The sequence below is a fragment of the Carica papaya genome, chromosome 3 (genome assembly GCF_054855325.1).
Source record: "Carica papaya isolate Zhongbai chromosome 3, ASM5485532v1, whole genome shotgun sequence".
NCBI classification, from domain to species: Eukaryota; Viridiplantae; Streptophyta; class Magnoliopsida; order Brassicales; family Caricaceae; genus Carica; species Carica papaya.
Genome location: NC_142311.1, coordinates 7,678,845 through 7,701,480, shown reverse-complemented (window position 1 = coordinate 7,701,480; position 22,636 = coordinate 7,678,845). Strand labels below are relative to the sequence as shown.

At 37.6% G+C, this 22,636-nt stretch overlaps 1 protein-coding gene across 2 annotated transcripts; it reads right to left on the bottom strand.

The window, feature by feature from the left end:
• Window positions 1-222: 222 nt before the first annotated feature.
• On the bottom strand, window positions 223-21,132 carry LOC110823022 (ubiquitin-associated (UBA)/TS-N domain-containing protein). 2 transcript variants are annotated; one of them, XM_088215415.1, is made up of 12 exons: window positions 20,912-21,130; window positions 19,711-19,861; window positions 18,481-18,576; window positions 13,364-13,440; window positions 4,277-4,356; window positions 3,785-3,845; window positions 3,021-3,088; window positions 2,853-2,934; window positions 2,460-2,543; window positions 2,094-2,171; window positions 1,273-1,392; window positions 223-585 (listed from the first exon to the last, which is right to left on the bottom strand). In XM_088215415.1, exons 1-12 carry the CDS (start codon window positions 21,077-21,079, stop codon window positions 409-411), a joined length of 1,242 nt encoding a protein of 413 aa, XP_088071541.1. In that variant the 5' UTR covers window positions 21,080-21,130; the 3' UTR covers window positions 223-408. The 2 variants fall into 2 exon arrangements, with proteins under 2 accessions (XP_088071541.1, XP_088071542.1); XM_088215416.1 differs by lacking the exon at window positions 1,273-1,392 and having other exon boundaries at window positions 20,912-21,132.
• Window positions 21,133-22,636: the final 1,504 nt, after the last annotated feature.

Sequence of the window (22,636 nt, the reverse complement as noted above, 5' to 3'; positions counted from 1 at the left end):
AATTAACACTTCAAACTAATAAATATATTAATTTTAATTTTTTTTTTTTTTTTTTTTTTTTTTGCATAATGGCAGAAGCTACTAAAAATACCATGTTGAAAATGTCGTTTTTCACTTTGAACTTAAATAATACGTAAAAGTTAGTAGATTTTTTTGGTTTTGAATAGTCAGTTTGTTCTGACTTGAATGAGTGCTTAAATCGGCCAGGTTGAATAGAAAGGATTAAAAAAAAAAATGAAAATAAAAACATAACTGTGGCCCAATACAACTAAGGGAAGCAATTTTGTCCATAATCCGTTCATGCGGATTCAGACACTAACAAGTGCTTGATCCATTAAAAAAAAAAAAGGAAAAGCAGGATAAATTCTTTCAAAGCAAAAAATGTATTACAATCATGAGCGTTTTAGCTTAAAGAACTCCAAAAAAGGGGTTGTTTATGGCAGAGTTCAGCTCTGAACCAGCAGAATTCAACAACGCCATGTCTGCCTTGTCTCTGGGTAGGAACAAAAACTCACCCCCTTCAGTTTTCTCGAACCCACACAGCTCCAGAAACTCAATGCCTCCTCTCAATGAGCCAACTCTATCCTGTTGGTACATAAGAGGAAAATTAGCTAACAAAAATATTTAGAAGACACTAATATTGGAAGAATTAGAGATTATTAACATGGAAGTTTGAAATGTTCAGAAGCTGATTAGAGGACTTAGAAACTATAAGCAGCAGAAGCAACACAAGGAAAATATGCTGCTGTTTGTCAAACATCAGCATGGGAATTGTAATGTCTGGGAAGGAAGCTGTGATTGTGGTGAGCTTCTGGAGCTCAATGGAAGATGAGCATAGCAAGAGGGGACAATTCTTGCGATCGCTTCTGGTAATAAAGATCGGGATGAAATTGGCTAGAGTTAGGAAGATGGCATTTGCAGTGGCTATTGTAGGCAGCAGAATTAGCTGGCAGGATGAAAGGAGGTAATGCCAGAGGTAATAGGCCAAATGCTCCAACATCTTAAACCATCACCATTGGTAGCAGCTGTTGAACTCAAACCAATACTCTTAATTCTAAAGACTATCTCAGGAAACAAAACCTCCTTTGGCAGTTTTGAGTCTAGTATTGATGACGAAGCATCAGATGCTGCTAATCGAAATTGAAATTTATGGCAAGTTGACAAATTTCTAATCCAGCACAATGCCTATGAAAAGTCATGCATCACCGTATAATAGGCATCAGAATTGAAATCTAGGTATCACATACTAGCGGTGAAGCATCTTCTTCTTACCTGGAAGGTTTGATTAGTGAGTCTAATTTTTCTGAATTTCTCCTCACCCGGATTTCTAGCAACATTTCCTATGTAAGTAAGAAGAGTCTGGAATGCTCTCTTTACTTTGGCATCATCATCCTAACTCCAAAGCAAGCAAATACAAGTCAGGTCCTTGCATGTATTGTAATCCATGTACAACATAATCTAAATAGATAACATCATAACAAATAGCTGAATTATAGATTTGGATCAAATGCATAAATACTGATCTTGAAAAAAAGGGGCAATAGAATAGAGTCATGCCAAAATCAACATAGTTTTTCAATGTAACAACCTTTTTGTCATGTTTATATTACAAAAACAACCAGAAAGTCAAACATGTTAGTAACATTAGTAAGAGCACATGTCCTGAGATTTTCAACTATATTGCAAGCATCACTTCCATAAGCTTGGGATAGAGAACGGTCCCCCACTCCAATGATTTCTAATTTTATGCAGAATGGGAAAGACCCTCTTTCTGGAAAATAGATAAATCTTGTTTAGATCACAGTACAAATTGGGATTGGAAACTTCTTATTCAATATCATAACACTGAGTGGTCTCTGAAGGGAACATAAACCGTAGAGCTCTTCTATCTAGTGCCTTGGCCTTGTCAGAGGGCATGGCATTATGCTACTTGCAAACCTAGCAACATTAATTACTGACAACTACAGTAACCCTGACTGGCAAAAGGGTAATTGTACTAAGAGCAATAGGAGAATAGATGGATTCCTTACGATTCTTTAAAATTCTAACAGCCCTGTGATAACCAAGATGATGGACAAACAATTGCATTTTACCTTGTGACTTTGCTTAACTGACCGCAAGCACTCTCGCATTTGATCTACCTTCGCAGCAGGCCGGACAGGTAACATGCTCTGCAATTTAGATGTAACAAGTCTTTCAAAAAAACAAATTCCAACAGCTCTCAGCTCAAGCGCAAATCCCTTAAATGCAACAAATATTTTAAAATATCTATCCTACAGCCCTCAGCTCAAATGCACTTAATGGAGTTTACAGTGTGGGTTCAATACCTATTCATAGTTACATTAGCCAAAGAAAGAAATATTTAAAATATCTTGACCAAAATCTTAGTTTGTATAAATTAAGGTCTATAAGAAACATCATTTGGATCTATAAAAATATTAATTATTTAAACCTTATACCTTTTTCTCCTCCGCAACAGGGGTACACGGCTTTGCAGCTGCAGGCTCTTCAGGGGGTAATCCTAGTTTCCGCCTTCTTTCTGCCTGTGAATAGATAAATAAATAAAGTCACTCGACCAAGTTTAGGTACTACTAAATAACTAGCATCCATTTCAAAGAACATGGTTAATTAAAAAATGAATTACCATTTTGGAAGTGCGCTTTTCTAGCACCTTTCAAACAACATATATGAATGCTTCATTACCCTTCACTGCAAAATTGCAGTTAAAGTTCCTACTCACCCCCCACCCCCATATCATTTTCATGTAGATTTGGGATACAGTTCTAAAAATGTTGTTTAGAAATATTACATTCTAAACAGTAAGAAATCAAACAAAACGAAATAATCAAAACCTTGTCCTCTTCCAATTTCTGACGAATTTTTTCTCTAGCTCTTTTCTCCTCCTCTTTTTCAGCTTTCCGCAAAGCCAACAAACTAGAAAAGCAACATAGATCAATATGATGATATCAATGGAAGAGGAGAAAAAAAATTTTAAATTCGCATACAACTTAAGAACAAACCGTTTTCTCTCATTTTCTTCCTCAATTCGCTTTGCTTCTAAAAGTTCCTTTCCTACTCGTATTCTCTCCTGAAAAAAGCACAAAAGATATGTGATGAGAACATCAGAAATATCTTTACATAGATAGAGTTAAAAGTTCAGGTAATACTTCTCAGTGTGTGCATGCATCCACACAATCACATTTACACACAAATACAGATGAATGTACTCCCAATCCTAGTCTCCCCAAAACCCCAAATGTGCTGTAGCAAAAATTCCTCCTCCACTGTTAGAAAAACTATAACAAATTCACCAGCATGACACAAACACACAGATGTCTTAAAAGTGAAACAGTAGCTAATCTCGATAAATTGAAATTTTATCTATATCCAAACTCCTTGCTAAATACTGACTTAAAACCAATTTATGCCACAACAAGACCAGATAAAAAACTGATGAAAAAATGCATCAATGTTGGGCAGGTAACTAAGATATCAAATGTAAACAAACGCTAAGTAAACATCATGCTTTCCTAAGATTACTAGACTGTCAACACCCTACATATAGATGAAAGCTAATCCTATTGCTGCCTGCACAGGGAAACTGAGTGCAAGCTTATAAAGAGCAATAACTTATGCTTTACCAACACATACCATGCATGCTGCACAGCGTGTGTTTGCGTATATACATAGGTATATATGTACGTATACGAATGCATATTTAAGCTGGTATAAATAAGATAAAAGAATATATTTGAGTAAACAATCTGATATGAATTAAGAACACCTTTTCTCGCTCTCTTTCCGTTCTCTTCTCTTCCTCCTCTTTCTTCTTGCGAGCTCGCTCCCTTTTAAGTTATTTACAAGAACGATTAAAATGAGCAAGAATAGAATAATACTTATAGGATAAAAACCTTACCCTACTTAAAGAAAAAAGAAAAAGAAAGAAACTTAAAAAATTAACCAAGATTACAAGAGAAGAAAAATTTCCTAGATGTTTTCAAATAGATAGACATAGTCTACATTCCAAACTCTCAAAATGTCAAAAGACGGCCTTTAAATGTAAGGCTGCATTCAATTAACTATTATATATAATACATACATGTATGCATATTCATGTATCATCAGATTCATCAAGTAACAAATAAGCATCTAGCAAACACTGGGGCCAGAATACTCAAGAATACTGTCACTTAAATTTTAACATGCACTGCTGAAAAAAATATGACAGGTAAGTGATCTAATGACATCCTTATACAAACATTTTAACACAATATACCTTAGTTCTTGTGCTTTGAGTTTTACTTCCTCTGGCGTAAGAGAAGACTTGGAGACCTCAACTTTGGAGTTGACCGGAACCTGACAAACAGTTCACTCACAGTTAAGTCGTGCATCAGTTTAGCCAGAAGAAATAGAAGGAAGAGCCCCTAAAATTAACAATAAATTCAATAAAAAAGATAGGAATGGCAATTTATGCCAAGAAAGCACTCTTGAAACAACCGGAAAAACAACAGTGCAAAATATAATTGAACATGATTAGAAAAGCAAAAAATGTGTTTCGACACACTTATTCCTAGTACTGAACTAAAGATTCTTGGTATTGCAAAACGAACAGCTTGACTACTCAACTACTACCACACTATTCTTTGGTTTAGTTTAGTTAAAATTTCAGTTCCATTGAATGGTAATGGAAATATAACAGACAATAAAATTTTTTAGTAAAAATAGTATTTTAATTCCGAGTCAATTTCATATCCAATTTAATTTAAATGTTTTTCTTATTTTGTCCTTAAGAAGAAGAAATAAAAATTCATCATGAGATATCAGTGAAATCAGTTTAATTATGCATCAATTGTAAATTGTAATAAATTATACATATCAAACAAATGAGATCTAAGAATAAATGGAAACAAAATAAAGTTAGATCAAACTCAACAAAATACCTATTGCATATTAAAAGTATTAATGAAACCAGATGCAACTCATTCCAAAGGGTGAAAGTGAACTAAGCCATTGTGGTCCCTACTAAAGATTTTTTTATCGGGTAAAGAGTAGGGACTCATCAAAGAGACAACCCAAAGATCTTCATAAACTGAGCACTCAAGAAACTTTCATTAATTTCTCCTCTGACATCTTTTCCTTTCTGCAGAAAGAATTATATATTAAAATAACTAACATAACTGCTATCAAATCTAGGAACTGACCAGCATAAAATTATCCAAACATGGTAAACTGCCAACTTCACAAGCATCAAAAAGCAACAAGACACATTAAATCTCCATAAAAGATATCTGGCAAAAAACTACCATGATAGAACACTGAACATTTTGGCAGTCACATACATCTGCCTTATGCATTCCTTAATTATTCTTCTCTCTTCCTTAACAATTGAATTTGACTCATCAACTAGGGTCGTAACATGGGCTAAATGAAATATTGAGTAATTGAACTCAATTTAAATGAAATATGCCACTGCATCCCATGCATTCCACTTGCTTCGATGAACACCTTTAGTTACTTGATATCACAAAGAGTTTAGTTCTTCTGCAAAACTTCATTTCAACAATAATGCAAGTTCCTAAATTGAAGATTCCCAATGTCCAACCCTTCAAAAGTTCTAGATCTGCAACACACCTCCCATTTTCACCAGGTGTCTCTCCTCTCCTCGCTATTCCCTGCCCCATAAAAAATTCCTCATCACACTCTTTAAACGCTCAATCACACTAATGGAGACCTTAAACAAAGACATTTAGTAAATACGGATGCTAGACAAACAAGCCTTAATAAGAGTGACCCTACCTCCCAGCGAGACCCCCTTTCCATCTCTATAAGTGCCTAAAACACTTTACTAACCATCTCCTCCCAAAACGACTTACACCTAGGATTACCACCCAAAGAAACGTCAAGGTATGTAATAGGCCAAGTTAGGGTCACGCATCCAATTGTGTTAGCTACATTATTTATTGTGTTATCGGGCATATCAATACCTACCACCCCACATTTTACCATGTTAATGCAAAGTTCAAATATATGCTCAAACACCATAACCAACGTTGAGTGCATTAGAGATAGACTTATTATCATGTGATAGGAATAAAATTGTTTCATCCGTAAATTGGAGGGTGAGACACCTCAATTTTGTCATTCCCAACAAATGTGAACGGATGCATTCAACAAGAAGTAAGTAGCACATTCTCTCTCTCTCTAAAATCCTCTTTCTTATTTCTACCAAAATGTTCTCACCGAAGCTTATTTTTCTTCAAGATCATCCGCCCAAGAACCCTCATATCGTCCCAGTGAATACTCATGGCATTTGGGGTCCCATGGCTACTAATTTGTTACTGAAGAACCCCAAAAGATTTGTTCTCATTTGGTGTCCCATGACATAACGTGTGATAGAAAAAACTTCGATGGTATTCGAATCAGTGAAAATGGCAGAGGTAATGGAGTTTCCATCACACTGAGCAAAGAAGAAGTCAAATAGATTATCGCAGCACTGAGCGATTTCTACTGGCAAAAGGTGGTAAATCTTGGGGCAAAAACATAAAAGGCCAACACCACCACCTTTTCTTCGTCATGATTTGGAATCGAAAGGGCAAATGCTTGGTAATGTCGGAGGAAAGAGAAAAAACGGTCAAAAGAATTTTCATTCCTGATGGTTTTGAGGCTGGTGGCGCTTCTTGAATGCGATTTTTGACCTTACAGAAACTTCGTTGGTGAATCCCTTTAAAAAATTGGGGGCCTCTAAACATTTCCCGATTCGCCCAGCTCTAGAGATTTCTACATACAATCCGGAGTCCCTCCGCTGCCTAAATTGCAATCATAGTCTCCATATCGCCCTATCGTCGATGGGGGAAATATCTTATGTGACAGCTCTGAAAAACCTTAGATTGACTCTAGCCCGGTATGCGAGCCCCTACCCGACCCGGTTATTTCTAACCCGCGATTTGAATTTCAAAATCCCACCAAAGTTAGAGTCATTTCTACTAACAGATTCGAGCCACTAAGCAAGTTGATCCAAAAGGACAGTGACTCAAGCGGACCTAGAGGTCAACATAAAAGGTCCAGGCTCACTTGGGCTGAGAAAGGCAAGTGGACAAATCAGGCCAGCCCAAGCAAAGTGATTAAGAAGAAAAACAGCCCAACGAAAAAAGCTCAAATAGTTAAATTGCTATGGAGACAAAAAAAATGACATGAGTCCGACATATGAGAAAGTTCAGAATGTACTACCTGAGTCTATTACCCCTCAGGACCAAATTCCTACTCCAGTCAAGGGTTTTGCTTGGGACAGAAATAACACTCATCCTGGTGAGATGGAGCGCGATATGGCAGCTGTAGAAATTTCTACAAATGATTGATTTTCATAAACGACTTCTCCTTCAAGCCCTACCATGAGTCTAGCTGAAGAATCTTTTTATGGTTCGGCCTTAGACCTGATGGTCTTACCTCCGGAACCTGAACAGTTGCCAATCAGTAATGTTCAAATTGACAAAGAGAATGAATTGACTGAGATAATAGCATCAGTGGATCGGATTCCGTAGGACAATCAAAGGTATGACCCTCAACTCTATTTTGAGTGGATCCTTCAAAATATTTTTTGTATCAGCGAACTTCTGTGCTCTTCTTTTCTTGGGTTTGAGCTGGAAACGAAATTCCTTTCCATGAAACTGGAGAAAAGATTAAATGTTAGTAGAAAAGTCTACCTGATTTCGAATACGGGCAAGAAAAAGCAATCCAACGGAGGTTCAAAGAAACTTAAGAAGCTTCAATCTTCCATAAACTATGAGGGGCGAAACATTAAGAGCAAAGGAGCAAGGAATCATCAAGAATTACATAAATGTTGAACAAAATACTATCCAGGAATGTCAGGGGCCTTCATGACCAGGGAAAAAGAGGTATTATTAGAAGATGCATCAACAGATAGAAACCGTCAATCATCAGCATTCAAGAAACAAAAATGAAAATAATCTCAGAAAAGATCATCAATAGCCTGTGCGGAGTGATGATATTGGGTGGAGGAAAGATAGAGTGAGCTGCATAAATACTCATGCCGGTAAGATTACTCTTTTTTGTATCTTTAGCAATCTGAATAATGATGATCCTTGGTTCTATTCAGGTGTATACTGCAAAGGAAATTCCAATGAATGCACTCTGTTGGGGAATGAACTTGAGTAAATCAAGAATATTTGGGGTAACAGAGGCATTTTGGGGGAGGGGGGGGGGGGCGGGGAGATTTTAATATGATTCTGAACAAATCTGAACGCAGTGGTAGTGGCTCAAATGATTCCAAAATTGACAAATTCTGGTCTCTTATTGACAGACTTGATCTTAACGACTTACCATTAAATGGAGGTAGGTGGACATGGAGTAACCAGATGGAGCAAGCTTCTTTCTCTATAATTGACAGATTTTTAATCACATCCGATCTGTTGTTAGTCACCCCTGATATCGATAAAAAAAATTTACCTAAGCCCATTTCTGACGACCTCCCTATCCTTCTGGCATTGGATGGCATTCAATGGGGCCCTATCTCCATTCGTCTTGACAACAAGTGGTTACAGCTTGACAGCTTCAAATCCATGGTGACAAATTGTTAGAACTCCTCGCAGGTCAGTGGCACCATTAGTTACAGACTTGCATATAAATTCAAAAGACTAAAACAAGAGATTAAAACTTGGGCTAAAGTCACGAGTAAGAAGGAAGAAAAATATGTAAATGACATTATGCAGGAGATTGATTTGCTTGACAGGAAGGAAGAAACTTCTGTGCTTTCCCAGATTGACAAGGGAAAGAGGAATGAGCTCACGACTGATTTGGCTAAATGTCTTCAGATGGAAGCCACCTCCTGGAAGCAAAAGTCCAGGAAAAAATGGAGCAAAGAGGGTGATAAAAATCTAAATATTTTCATTTGTTAGCTAACCACAGAAGACAGGTTAATTTTGTGGAAGAACTCATCATTGGCGACAATTGTATTAATGGACATGAGGCCCTGAGGGAGGGGACGCAAGTTCACTTCCAAAATCTGTATTCTGAAGATTTCTGTTAAAGGCTCAAGTTTGATAACCCTAATTTCAGCAGGCTCGGCGACAGGGATAGAGCTCAATTGGAAGAAAAATTCACAGAAACTGAAATCACTTATTGTTTTAGGGATTGTGACAGTGATAAAGTTCCCGGGCCAGACGGTTTTAACTTCAAATTCCTCCAAACTTTCTGGGGTGTCATCAAATGTGATATCATCGAGTTTTCAATGATTTCCACAATCACAGCTCACTTGTAAGATCTTTAAACTCAACTTTTCTTGTTATGATTCCCAAGAAAGGCAATCCCAAGCATATAAATGATTTCCGGCCAATTAGCCTCGTTGGGTATATTTACAAACTGCTCTCCAAAGTTCTCGCTAAACAATTATCCAAAGTTCTAAATCAAATCATTGGCAATTGCCAACATACTTTTTTTTATGGCCGTCAAATTTACGATACTATATTAATTGCTAAGGAGACTGTTGATGAGGTTCTCAGACACAACATGACTGCCACTTTATGTAAACTCGACATGGAAAAAACTTTCGATCATGTTAATTGGAACTTCATAGATTACATGCTCAACAGAATGGGTTTTGGAGATAAATGAAGAAACTGGATCAAAATTTGTATTTCTACAACAAGTTTTGTTGTCATTATTAATGCTGGCCCCCTCATCCTTCTTCAAGGCCACTAGGGGGCTGAGGCAAGGAGATCCACTCTCTTCTTTACTGTTTATTATTGTGATGGAGGTTCTCAACAAGATTCTGGAAAAGGCAAAAGAATTACAACTCCTAAGAGGTGTCACTGTGGGAAGCAACAGAAATCCGATTGAAATATCTCATCTCTTCTCTGCCGATGATACACTCATTTTCTGTCAACCAAAGATGTGTTCCATGATGTTTTTGAGATGCATTCTTTTCTGTTTTCACGCTCTATCAGGACTCCGTATTAACATGCATAAATCAGAATTGGTATTGCTGGGTGCGTCAAATTCTGACAACTCTCTAGTGCAGGTATATGGTGGTAAAAAATCCAACCTCCCAATCTCTTATCTTTGGGCCCCCTTGGGGGCAAAGTATAATGATATCAGAAACTGAGATCCTTTCATTGAAATGTGCCATAACAGATTAGCAAATTGGAAAAGGAAATTTCTATCTAAAGGTGGCCGGTTGACTCTCATTAAAAGTACACTTTCTAATCTCCCTATTTACTATTTATCCGTGCTCAATATCCCTTCTAAAGTAGCTAAGAGATTGGAAATAATTCAATGCAATTTCTTATGGGATGACAGAGATAGTAACAAGAAATTCCACCTTGTTAACTGGAATGAGGTCAAGAATCCTATCAAAGATGGAGGGCTGGGGCTGCGTTCATTGGTTAATCTAAACAAGGCTCTTCTTGGGAGATGGATTTGGAGATTTTGGAATGAGGAAAACAGTTTATGGAAAAGAGTTATCAGCTGCAAATGGTTTGAAGGCGATCCACATGATCTCTCTCTAATCAGGAAATACAACAACGGGTTGAGTCTGTGGAAAAATATAATGAAACTTAGTGACAGCATTCTTCAATGCTCTAAATGGATTCTGGGCAATGGCAATAAAATTCGGTTTTGGGATGATGTTTGGTGTGATAATGAGACTCTTCTTGCAAAATTCCCGCACATCCATGCTATTGCCAGGAACAAAGAATGTCAGATCTGCGAGGTGTCCAACCCTGATTGCCCGGGTCTGTGGAATATTTTCGTTACAAGGAACCTTCAGGATTGGGAGGTGGAGGAATATGATACACTGCTTCTCACTTTGTCCAACATTCAACTTTCAAATCATGAAAATAAGTTAAGCTGGAAACTGATTAAAAATGACCTGTTTTCTGTAAAAACTTTCTACCATTACATAAGGGGTTCATGCACTAACAGACAGCAGGTTTTCACATCAAAAATAATCTGGAAATCAGGAGCTCCACCCAGAATTTCATTTTTTGCTTGGGAGGCTGCCAAAGGAAGAATTCTTACTCTTGACAATTTGATGAAAAAAGGCATTACCACAGTGAACAGATGCTTCCTCTGCAAAAATGATCTTGAAACTTGTAATCATCTTCTCCTTGGCTCTCCTACTTCTCACAAATTATGGTCCATGGTTCTCAGTCTTCTTGGTTTATCTTGGGTTATGGCAGGCATTACTATTGCTGAATTGTTAGCTTGGGAAGGTGTTACTTGCAGGAAAAAAGCTATCAGCATCATCCCTCTCACTATCTTTTGGGTTATTTGGAAGGAACGTAATAACAGCGCTTTTGAGGGGAAAGAAGTAGATTTCAACACTATTAAGGATAACTGATTTTATTATTTTAGCTCTACTATCTTAGGTCACAACTCGATAGTATGGATGATTTTGGTGATATTGTAAATATGCTAATTGACTTGTAAATATTTTTGTATATGCGCGGTGTTCCCTTAGCACCTCATTAATACATATCCCTCTCACTTTTATTTCAAAAAAAAATTTGTCATTTCCAACAACAAATCCCTTAATTGCTCCTCTTGCAGATCTCCTAGTCCTCTTTAAACCATCCACAAAGAAAGTAAAAAAGAATAGTGATAACGGATCACCTTGTCTTATCCCCTTAGTCCCTGAAACCACTCTTAGGCCTTACCATTCACTAACAAAGCAAAAGAGATAGAGGACAAGCAACATTTTATCCAACTTTGCCATCTAAATCCAAAACCTTTACGATCCAACACAAATCAAGGAACGCTCAATTTATCATCCCATAAGCCTTTTCAAAATCTAATTTTAGGACCAATCCTTCTGGCTTCACCATTCGCAAATATTCCATTAATTCATTAACAATAAGGGGTATGTCCAAGATTTGTCTTCTTTCCACAAACGTGTTGTAGTTTGGTGAGATAGTATCGTTTAAAACATCACTAGGGCCTATAAAGCTAAGGACATAATCTTTAAGCAAAGATCAATAGACAATTAGAAAAAACAACTACAAAGTGCATCTCAATATGATTTTCAAACTTGCAAGCTCTTGTGAACTTTTCACAAATAATTTATCTACATTTATCTCATATAAACTACATTTGGACCTCGCTCTCAGCTTGTCTATTTTCCACCACCACTTCTTCCTCTTTCGAACTCCAACTATTTTCAACTTCATCACAAGACTCATCAAATTCTCTTCTCAAAGTCCAATTACTCCAACCTCAATCTTTTCATGGTCCCCATTATCTCCATAATTTTACCATGCAGCTTGGGTAAGAAAACTTGGCAGATATAAATGGAGGTAGAAGAGGGACCTAAATCGGAGGGGATAGTACATCGATAAGATTTTGGTTAAAAAAAAAAAGGAAAAGTAGAAAGACAAATTATGGCTACCTACCTTTGAGCACCAACCACCTAAATGAAGGTTGAACTTGGCTCTTATAAGCTTCCAACAAAGGAAGCCTCTCTCCTCCATTGCCACTTAGCCAATAAGGCTTTATTAACACACACCACCTAATCCCTAAGCCATCCTTCCTCAAAAGATTCTTGAACATGTCCCATGCTACCAAATGATATTTCTTTGCTCCTAAAAAGCCACCCCAAAAATCTTTATTGAAGGGACTAAATCCTCTTTGTCACTTTTACCATGATAGGAAAAAGACATAAAATAGATAGGGGCATTAGAAAGTGAACTCTTAATTGAAGTTAGTCTTCAACAGGTAGATCTGCTTCCACCCAGCTAGCATCTTCTCCAATTTATATACAATAGGGTCCCAATAGCCATCTCTTCAACTTGAGCGCAAAGAAGGAGAATGAGATACTTGATTAGGACTGTTTCTACAACCTAAAAATCAAGTTCACTTAGCACCATTGAACCCCTGCCCCACCAAAATAATTTCAAGGTCTTCCAAGCCCAATAATTGTAGGTTTATATTTGCCTCGTTATGCGAGCCTATAAATGATTTTCAATTTGATCCAAAGCTAAATTAAATTGAACTAGAGCTAAATTTTGATCTAAACAAATCCAAAATATACCTGAACAAGTTTGGCTTAGTGCAGTGCCTAAACATACCTATGGCGTACGTGCCAAACATCATGGTAACCACATATTTTTAGCCAGCAAGCTAGAATGAAAAATATCCAACAGAAATAGAAAAGATATTAAATTGATATTTTGGCAGGCAAAACAAGCCAGGATAATTAACACTAGGAAATCAAATTCCAAGAAAATGAGAGTACTATAACAATTATATGGGCTTTAAAGCAGCACCACTATTCCCCAATGATTATACAGTGAGGAAAATGAAGAGGTAGATGCATGTTATACCAAAAGGAAAGTTATAAAGTAAGAGTTTGTACCATGGGCATCTGATCTATGTCTGGATCACTCTCATGTTCAACCAGCCAATTTACAGCTGCTTCAATGCTGACATTATCTGAAGGAGAGGAAAGCCCACATTAGAATAACAATAAGGGCCTAATGAATCACATGCAATCAAGATGAAGAGAAATGTAATGTTTTTTGCTAAAGGAGAATGTGAAACATAGGCCACCAGTGTGGCTACTCCATATGAGCGTTATTATAGGAGTACCTTCAATTTAGGTTTAACCCATTATTACTACTTCAACCAGCCCACAACCAAAGCTCCAATAAGGTGCAAGTAGTTCAATCAAACCAAAGCTCAAGTAAAACCTCTTGGATCGTCTTTCGGTTGTTAAACCCAAGACCTCCTAGTTTAAGTACTGGTTACCTACCACTCAATCACCATTCACCACTTTATTGATGAGGCAGACGCAATGTTGAATACAATATTTCAAGTAAAGAATAACACTAGAACTTATACAAGAGCATATGCTTCAAAAAGTACGAGTCAGAACTAGGTTGTTAATATGATGTGAATGACATCAACAGATATAGTTTGACTTTATGAAGCAATGGAATTTATCAATAAATTTTAAGATTAAGAAAAAATTGTAATAAAAAACAAGTCAAATATGCAAATGAGAATGATCTCAAAAGGAGCATTAGAAACTAATTCAACTAAAGAATCTCTTCCATCAGGAAATAAGAATCTAAAAACAACCATCTTGCACCACTCAAAAATCAGCCAAAAAACCCATAAGAGTCAAAGCAAAGGCTAGTAGACAACAGAAAAGCAAACCAATATCCTTAGCATTATCTCCCCTAATTGAACATTTCTCTTGACTATCAGAATCATAATCCCATGGCTACTACAAGAATATCCTGAATATTCTGTTTTGCTTAGCACATATATTTTTATATCAAATTCTAAATCCCTCAATTATCTCATTCTTTAATTTTATAACCATCTATGGCTAGGACTTCATGTCCGGAGAGCTCATACATATGTATGTTATAAACATTCACGAGAAATATATACAGAGAATTATCCTTCTCCCCTGGTTTCATTCTCTGTTATTCAACATGGGACCAGAGCAGTCACCCATGATTGCTGCAAAATGTCGAACCTGATCGCCTTTAACAGCCTACTTTGGATTTCATGCCCCTGCAGCAAACTCCTCCAGGATTCTGCACTTCTTGTTCCTTAAGTGCAATTGCCAGCAACTTCAAATCAGGTCGTGGAAAACCTGCACAGACTAGACCAACGAAGAGTGTGATACAGTTGCTGACACCATCTCTCCTCAACATAGCGTGTCTTTTGGGTTCTGTCTCTGGAAAGACAGCGAGTACTCATCAGTGACAGCCTATAGGAGAATAGCTTGCTGCATATTTTGGCCCTGTTTTTGGACAGGAAGTGATGACTCAAGAGTAGCAGCCTGAAGGAGGACAGAGATCACATTTTGGTCTCTATATGTAGACAGAGAATGGCGATTCTTCAAATGGAGTCGACAGCAAGTCATGTTTCAGTTACTGGTCGTGGAGAGGGAACATCTATTCTTCATTTACATCCAGGAGGATAGCGGACAGGTGATACTGAACATCCTTTTGGTGCTATGTAACTTCTCTTCTTCAGAAGGCAGAGGCAATCAGTACTGGTAAGCTCACCTAGGTTTCTTCTTCTTCTTTTTTTTTTTGCCTTCTCCTTGGTCTATAAACGAAAAAAGATGGCTAACACCAAGGCGGCTAAGCGAGAACTAGGGGTTAGTACGTTTGGTACTTCAGGAAAATATAGTTCCTTAAAGATAATCCAAGTGAGGCTTGACAGAACCAATTATCTTTTCTGGTTGAGGCTGTGGCTACTATTCATTCAAAGCCAAGCCCTACAAGGGTACATTATAGGGAATAAATCCAAGCCAACTAACACCAATCCAATGACGAACTAGTGAGAATCTGAAAATTTACTCGTTATGTCTAGGCTCATTAATTCCATGCAGCCATATTTCCTCGTGGATTTATCTCAAAAAAAAAAAAAATATTTCCTCGTGGATGCTTGCTCCTGAATAGCACCCATAAAAATGCAGCGTTGCATCAAAACAAGCTTAAGTGTTGGCAATGATGCATGGATATATGAGCTACAGAACAAGGAAAATGAAAACAGACAACACGAGATGGTTGCTGCTCAGCATTTCACGGAACAAAGTGGTATGTGGCAGGAACTCCACTATTATCAGGCCAGCTTTTTCAGCCGATGCTTCCAAATTTCAAAAAACTAATGATCTATTGTTTCCTTTTTGGTCTAAATATAGAATACAACGATATCTAAGTCCAAGTGCCAGGTAGAGGCCCATTATTAATCTTGGCTTATTCTCATGTTCAGGAGGACAGTTGTAGAAGTGTTATTATACATCTGGTTAGCGTGGATAAGATACGATTGGTTGTTGGCATCATTTGTGACCAACCTAAAATTGGTAACTGAGGTATGCAAAACAAAGGTCACCTAACATGTGATTATTTGTGGCAAACCACTACACGATGGAGAAAGCTGCTAGAAGCTTAATGGCTAACAAAATAGAGGTTCTGGAGGTAGGAGGAACAATTTCACTTGACCGCAAACTAACTTTGTTGAGGCTGTTAAAACTATAGGACAGGCATCCAATACTGCAAGTTTTTCAATTGAAGAGGTAAAAAAACTAGGGCGTATATACAGATCTCCTCTTCCACAAAACAGATCATCGCCCAATTTAACCCCAGATAGACTATAGGTCACAGACCAAAGCTGGTAAGAGATAGAAGACAAAAGAAGAAGGTTATTGCTAGACTTCATTGCTCTCTTGCACAAGTAGCAGACATAAAGTTACCAAAACTATAATAATAGACGGTTTGACCGTGAGCATATTTGACGGTGTTCATGGGTTTAGGCGGTGGCTCGGGTTACGGCGGCAGTGGTGGTGAGAGGAGAAACTAGGGTTCCGAGTAAGAGGTTGTGCATGTTTGACATCGCAGAGAGGAGATTAAACACAATGTTTGTCTGAACAGTGTCGCCGACGTAAGGGGAGATGTCATCCATGGAATAGGCAGCTTCTAGTCACAGAACAGAAGACATTCGACGTAGTCGGCAAAGGATTAGACATGATCGGATAAGGTAGTCAAAAAATGGAACAGGATTATGTTCCTCCATTTTTTTTTATAAGGATGATGTGGAGTGGATGCTAAGTATTTTTAGAGAACTTTTTTGGGTGAAGGGGGGAAGACCTGGGAAGGAGTAGGCGGGGACACCGGAGTTCTTTGTGGATAGTGCTGGGCCAAATAACAAAAGTCAATATTTGGTCTTCTCACTGAGCTTCGGGAGTGGTTTCAGGAGGATTTTAGTCCTAGATGACGAGAAGGCGGAGGGTTGATGGAATCTTATGATGGCCCTGCATGAGGTGTCTAGAGTGGAGCTGGTGGTGTCGAGAAGGGAGAAAAAGAAGGTTGTGGAGTCCATAATCCAAATAAGTGGGCACTCCATGGATCATTCGGGTCTTACGAAGAAGATGTGTTGCCCGGTATGCAAGGTTGAGCTGTGGATGAGGGTGGAAGTGGTGAGGACTGAATCATTCACTAAGGTTGTGAAGCAAGCAAGGGGAGAGCAGGGAGGAAGCTGGGTGGGGAAGATGAAGCCTGAATTCAACCCGAAACCTGAAAAATTGAAATTCAAAATTTAAGTCAAAACAAACTTGGGGCATGTTGTTTTGGGCCGATAAAGGACGTGCTCTCGTGTTGACAACTGGACCGGGTAAGACATTCAGGCCAAGAGAATCTTAGCAGGTTTGAAGCTTTGAGGGGTATGGGTCCTGATAGTGGACCGGGGAGGAAATACTTCAAGGCTGAGAAAGGGAAATGGACCGAGGAGGTTGGGTCAGCGAGCAAGTCCAGTAAAAGTACTATTTCGCTGGGAGGCCTTAAGATTGAAAACGAAGTTGGGCAGGAGAAGCATTCTTGAAGGGCAGGAGGGTTCCTTGGGCCAAGCTGCCGATTCATTTAAAGATAAGGGGTTGAGTTGTTCAGCAATGGATGCGGGTCAAGATAAAGGGTAGGTCAACCCGAGAACCCAACCAGGAAGGAAAAACCCTAACCAGAACGGGAGTGGGAGAGAAGTGACAGATGTAGTTAAAGGTGGCAGAAACGGAGCCGGTGAACATTTCCGCCAAGGGAGAAGGGGAGTTTGCGAATGAGAAGTGTGTATTTGAGGGGATTCAAGAACAGATCACAGGAGGATTAGGGCTAATTCTTAAGGCCGATCGGGAAGAGGAGGTTAAAGGTCGGCAACATGATGAGGAGAGAGGATAGTGTCTGGATATAGTTCTGGCAAGCGAATCGTCGGTTGTGGAAGGAATAGTCACTGACGAGGCGATGGGACTACAGCCTAGTGATTACCTAGCAGTGGAGGACAGTGGTGGTCTAATGGAGGAGTTGAGGGCTGAAGAATATCCCCACTAGGTGTTGGAGCAGAGGTTGAGCAGACTAGTGAGTGTTTCTTTTGATGGATTGGAAGATAAGGTGATGAATCTATTTTGTGAAATAGAGAAGCATAGACAAGTCAAAGAGAGGAAGGAGAGATTGAAGACCAGTAAAGGGGAGACGAGGGTCAGGAGAGACTTGAAACGGTTTATCTCCATGGTTGACTACGATGGGCCGAGAAATAGAGAGAAAAGGGAGAGGGGAGTCAACAACCCCTGTAGATGATGTTTGGCAAAATAATTTCGGGGTCTCGACTATTACAAGATGAGACAGATCATTAGAGGTTGTTTATGCAAACGGAAATCAGATGTTGTGTACTTTCAGGAAACGAAATTGGCATCTCTTCTAGAAAGGATTGTTAGCATTTTGTGGAGGATGAAGGATGTGGGATGAAGAGCATAATTACCAAATGTGAACCAGATCTAATAATCACCTAATAATCTTTAGTGCCCCTTTTGTTCTCAGGACACTTCAATAGCTTATCCAAAAGTTAGAAGCTGTGACATTGCATCTTTGAGCATAATGAATGTTAAATAAAGAAAACAAAGTGTAATTGCCAAAAAACAGTCTAAAGGAAAACAAGTATACGAAAGCATTATTTAAGTGTTCTCACTAGAGTAGTGGAGTGCTCGGGTTGCTCGGGGTGTTGGGAATCCCATTGTTTCCATCTCTTCAAGCAATTTTTTGTCAACCTCTGGAACCGTCATTTCTGAAGAATCAAGAAAAATGCATTATGCAATCATATAAACAAACTAGTCAAAAACAAGAACAAGCTTTAAGAAGCTATATGGACATCTTCCGTGCAGAAGTGACAAAATGTAATCCAATATTAAACATTGCTTACTTGATGATATCGTTACAACCTTAATGTCAAAACCAATTTAACATATATTGAAACCAACTGCCTCACTATTAGAATATGAAACAGAGGAAGAAAGGGAGAATTGAAGTAATTCTAATGATAGACATCATGTACTTAACATATGTCACAATAATCTAGGATTATTGATGGTTAATTAATCCAATTTAGTATACCTAAATGTCAACTCCTCATAAGAAATAAAGTATGTTATGTAAATGAAGATTCTTCAGCTCATGATCATATTTATTATTGGAAAAGAAATTATTGGTTTACCTAAAAAATTGGACATGCTTTTACATGTGTCCTACATGTATTTTACAAAGTTTAGATCTTTTAACCCACTGAACTGGGTTAACATTTGGGTAAAGATTGTTGTAGTCTTTTCCTTCCAATATCCCACCTAAGGTACGTGAAGATTAGACCTTTTTTAGGGTACACATGACAAAAATATGAGAATCAAACATCATAAATTGTATAGCTAAGAAAACCATCTATCTACATAAAAATCAATATCAGTCATGTTTCTCTGCTACCATATATCAGTTTCGACGATATTACTACTACTTTTAGTCACTGATCGTCTCTTAAAATTTTGGTGACTTTTAAAGGAGTCAAAGTTTTTCAAAAGTTTATTCAAAAAATAATTTCCAAAAATTTTAGGTGGAAAAGAAACAAAAAGGAATCAGGGAGGAATCACTCCCCACTAGAGGTAGAGAAATTGAGAATTATATAACCAAGAAAAATCTAAATAATTTTTTCCCAAGTGAAGAATTAGTACGGAAACATAAAGTGAAAACTGTCTTTTTTTTTTAGAGAGAGAAAAGAGAGCCGTCAAATTGAATACAGAGCGGCAGAGAACATGATAACAAGCAACCACGATAATCATATCTGTAAAATGCTTTGGGGAAGTAGCTAAGATCAAACCATTTCCTAAGTTCTAACCATGCATTGTCACAGTCATACCGCAAGTACCAGCCTTACCTTCAGCAGGCTGATTACTAGTACTTGCATCAACAGCATCTTCAGTCTCCAATGTCACCTTCGGAGCCTCCAAACTAATTGGTTTTGCAGCCTCTAAAGTTTTATCTGTGAACTCTGTATGCCCAGTTCTTTTGGTATGCAAATCACTTTCCTTAACAATCAAACAGAACCAATACCTACCAATTAGAACTATTCATCAACAATTGACAGCACAAAAAACTGCAAAGAGAAGAGGAGATCAAAGATTTGTGAATTATTGTGTCAAACAATGAAATGCTTTCTTCACCAACCTCCTTTTGGAACACATAACAACTGCCCGGGTATGAAATTGAAACAAAAAATAATTGCCAAATTGAGCTTATCACTAAAGAGCTCTAAGAAAAATTAGTCAAGAGGACCTAAATTGTGCTTTTTGTTCCCATTTCTCAATCAATTAGATTTTCATTGCGCTGGAAGGGGGTGATATTTCTTTCACATCATCATATTTGCCTGCAGTAGGGTTGATGGAATCATGCTCTTCATGCTAATAGTAGAAGCCTCATTTACACAATCAACATTTCATGCATCACATGCATTCCTCATCAAATCTAATTCCTGGCAGCCAAATCTGCAGCTCACGGACATGAACGAGAAACAGTTCAAAAACCGAGGGCCTTCTTTCTACAAATTAAGCCTTGTGTCCTCCAGTTAAATACCACCTATCCCATTATTGTATTTATTAAATTCAAATACTACTCCAGAATCTCATAAACCCCAAACCACACTAGAAAATTCCAAAATCACCACTCCCATGACAATCAGAAAAGAGACCAGGAAAAAAAGAAATCAACTCCCTAAGGTTTTCAAATCTCCTTGTTCGAGTCAAACTCCGATAACATTCATCTCGATAAAAAATAGATCATCAATTTAAACTAGAAATTCATAGGCGAGGTATCCGTAAATTCAAATCCATCAAACTGCTAGTAGAATCCCAATTCTCGATTCATCTATCCCACGTCCGATAGCTATACTAGAAGCTTCCATTCACTTCACAAAATTCGCAAGTTCATCAACCAATTTGAAACCAGAAACAAAAGAAAAAAAAAACAAAATACATTACGTTTTACACCAAACACATACATCAATACACACACATAAAATCTGAATGTACACAAAGTTACAAACAGAATTGAGAGTAATTGAGCCTGTGTAAGATCCGTACTGTTTTAGATCGGCAGGGCTTGCCGCAGACGGCGCAGACGAGATTGAGGACTGCTTCAGTTGACTCGGAAAAGTTGGAGTGAGAGGTGAGCTCCGCGTGCTCTCTCGCTTCCTCTACGGACTTCAGAAGAGTCCCGCAATCCCCGCACCTCAGCGACACCCCCGCCATTGATCTGAACTTTCACTCTCCTCTACAGAATCGAACACGCTTCCAATGGTTCTCTCTCGAAATGTAACAACATGGTGATATTGGGTTGGGCCGGGTCGGGTTACCGCCTACGTGTCAGTAACCTTATGCAAGGAGACCGGGGTTCTTTTCGTTCGGCTTACTTCTCTGATTTTGGTTATAGGGAAGCATTTTTTTACTGGACCGATTAGGCCGGGTTAAACCGGACCAGTCAACTGGTTAAGAAACCAACCGAATTTTCTTAATTTATGTATTTTATATATTATATTATATCTGAACGTTATTATTAAATTTAAAGTATATTATAAATTTATAATGTTAAAAAAGGTATAGAATCTTAACCTATCTAACCTACCTCATATATAATAACATTATTATTATAATAAAATTTATGAAAAATATAAAATATTTTCAGTTAATGCTTTAACTGTTTAATTTGGTCCATTGATGATATTTAACTAATTTTTCTCAATGTTGAAATATTTTTTTAATTGAACTTACCATTTGTTTACTTCTAATTTTCATAATTAAACTTTGAAATTTCATTTTTTTCTAAAAATTTAAATTTATTTTTAAAAAATTTACAAAAACGTATAAATAAATTCAACAAAAGTTTGTGTTTTAATTAAATGTTGAACTTTTTTAATTTTGTACAATTAAAACTTTTCACACTAACGTCTTATATTTTTTTAATTGGATAATATTTCTTATTGAGTATATAGATGTTAACATGGCAACCTTTTACACGTGAGCAAATATGTATAATTTTTTTTAATTTTTTTAACCTATTAAAAAATGTCTTAAATTATTAAATAAATAAATATAGCTAATTAATGTAATACCTTAAATTAATTTTTAATATAATTTAAGATTTATTTATAAATATAATTTCTTAATTTTTTAATATTTTTAATTTTAATTTAGAGTAAAATTGATGGATGATTAAATTGAAAATAATTTTGAAAAAAATGTGTGAAAATTTGGGTTATTGGGATATTTTTGAAAGAAAAATCGGAAACCAGAGATCAAAATGTAATTTAGAGAATTTATGCCACGTGAGATGACCGGTCAGCAGCCCTGACGAATTAGGACGTGTCGCATGGCAGCGGATGCTGACGCGGTACCACGCAGGCGATCCACGTGTCCGCGATCGGACGGTCCAGATCCTTTTCCGCGCGCACGGACGGCCCAGATGCGTTCCTTTCCCAAACACGATCGGACAATCAAATTTAAATGTGATCAGACGGTCCAGATTAGATCGTGATGAACAGTCCAGATTAAATCGCGATGAACGATCCAGATTCACTCTCTATTTAATTGTAATCGGAAAGTCCAAATCAAACGCGATGGACGATCCAAATTAAATGCGAAATGATATAAATAACCCTCATACACACCAAACCCTAACCCTAGCCGCCAAACCCCCTCGCCGGAGAAGAAGACCTAGCCGCTGGAAAGGAGACCACTGCCACCCACTGCCGCACCGGAGCCCTTTCCGACCACCAAAAGAGGTAAAAAAATTTATCCTTTACTCAGAAT

Bases quoted from the DNA above. Each gene is read 5' to 3' on its own strand.
- LOC110823022 (XM_088215415.1), bottom strand. From the start codon at position 21,079: ATGGCGGGGGTGTCGCTGAGGTGCGGGGATTGCGGGACTCTTCTGAAG. The intron at 18,577-19,710 runs GTAAGGCTGGTA...TTGATTCTTCAG, and splicing joins TAGTAATCAGCCTGCTGAAG to AAATGACGGTTCCAGAGGTT. The intron at 1,393-2,093 runs GTAAAATGCAAT...CTTTGGAGTTAG, and splicing joins CAGTTAAGCAAAGTCACAAG to GATGATGATGCCAAAGTAAA.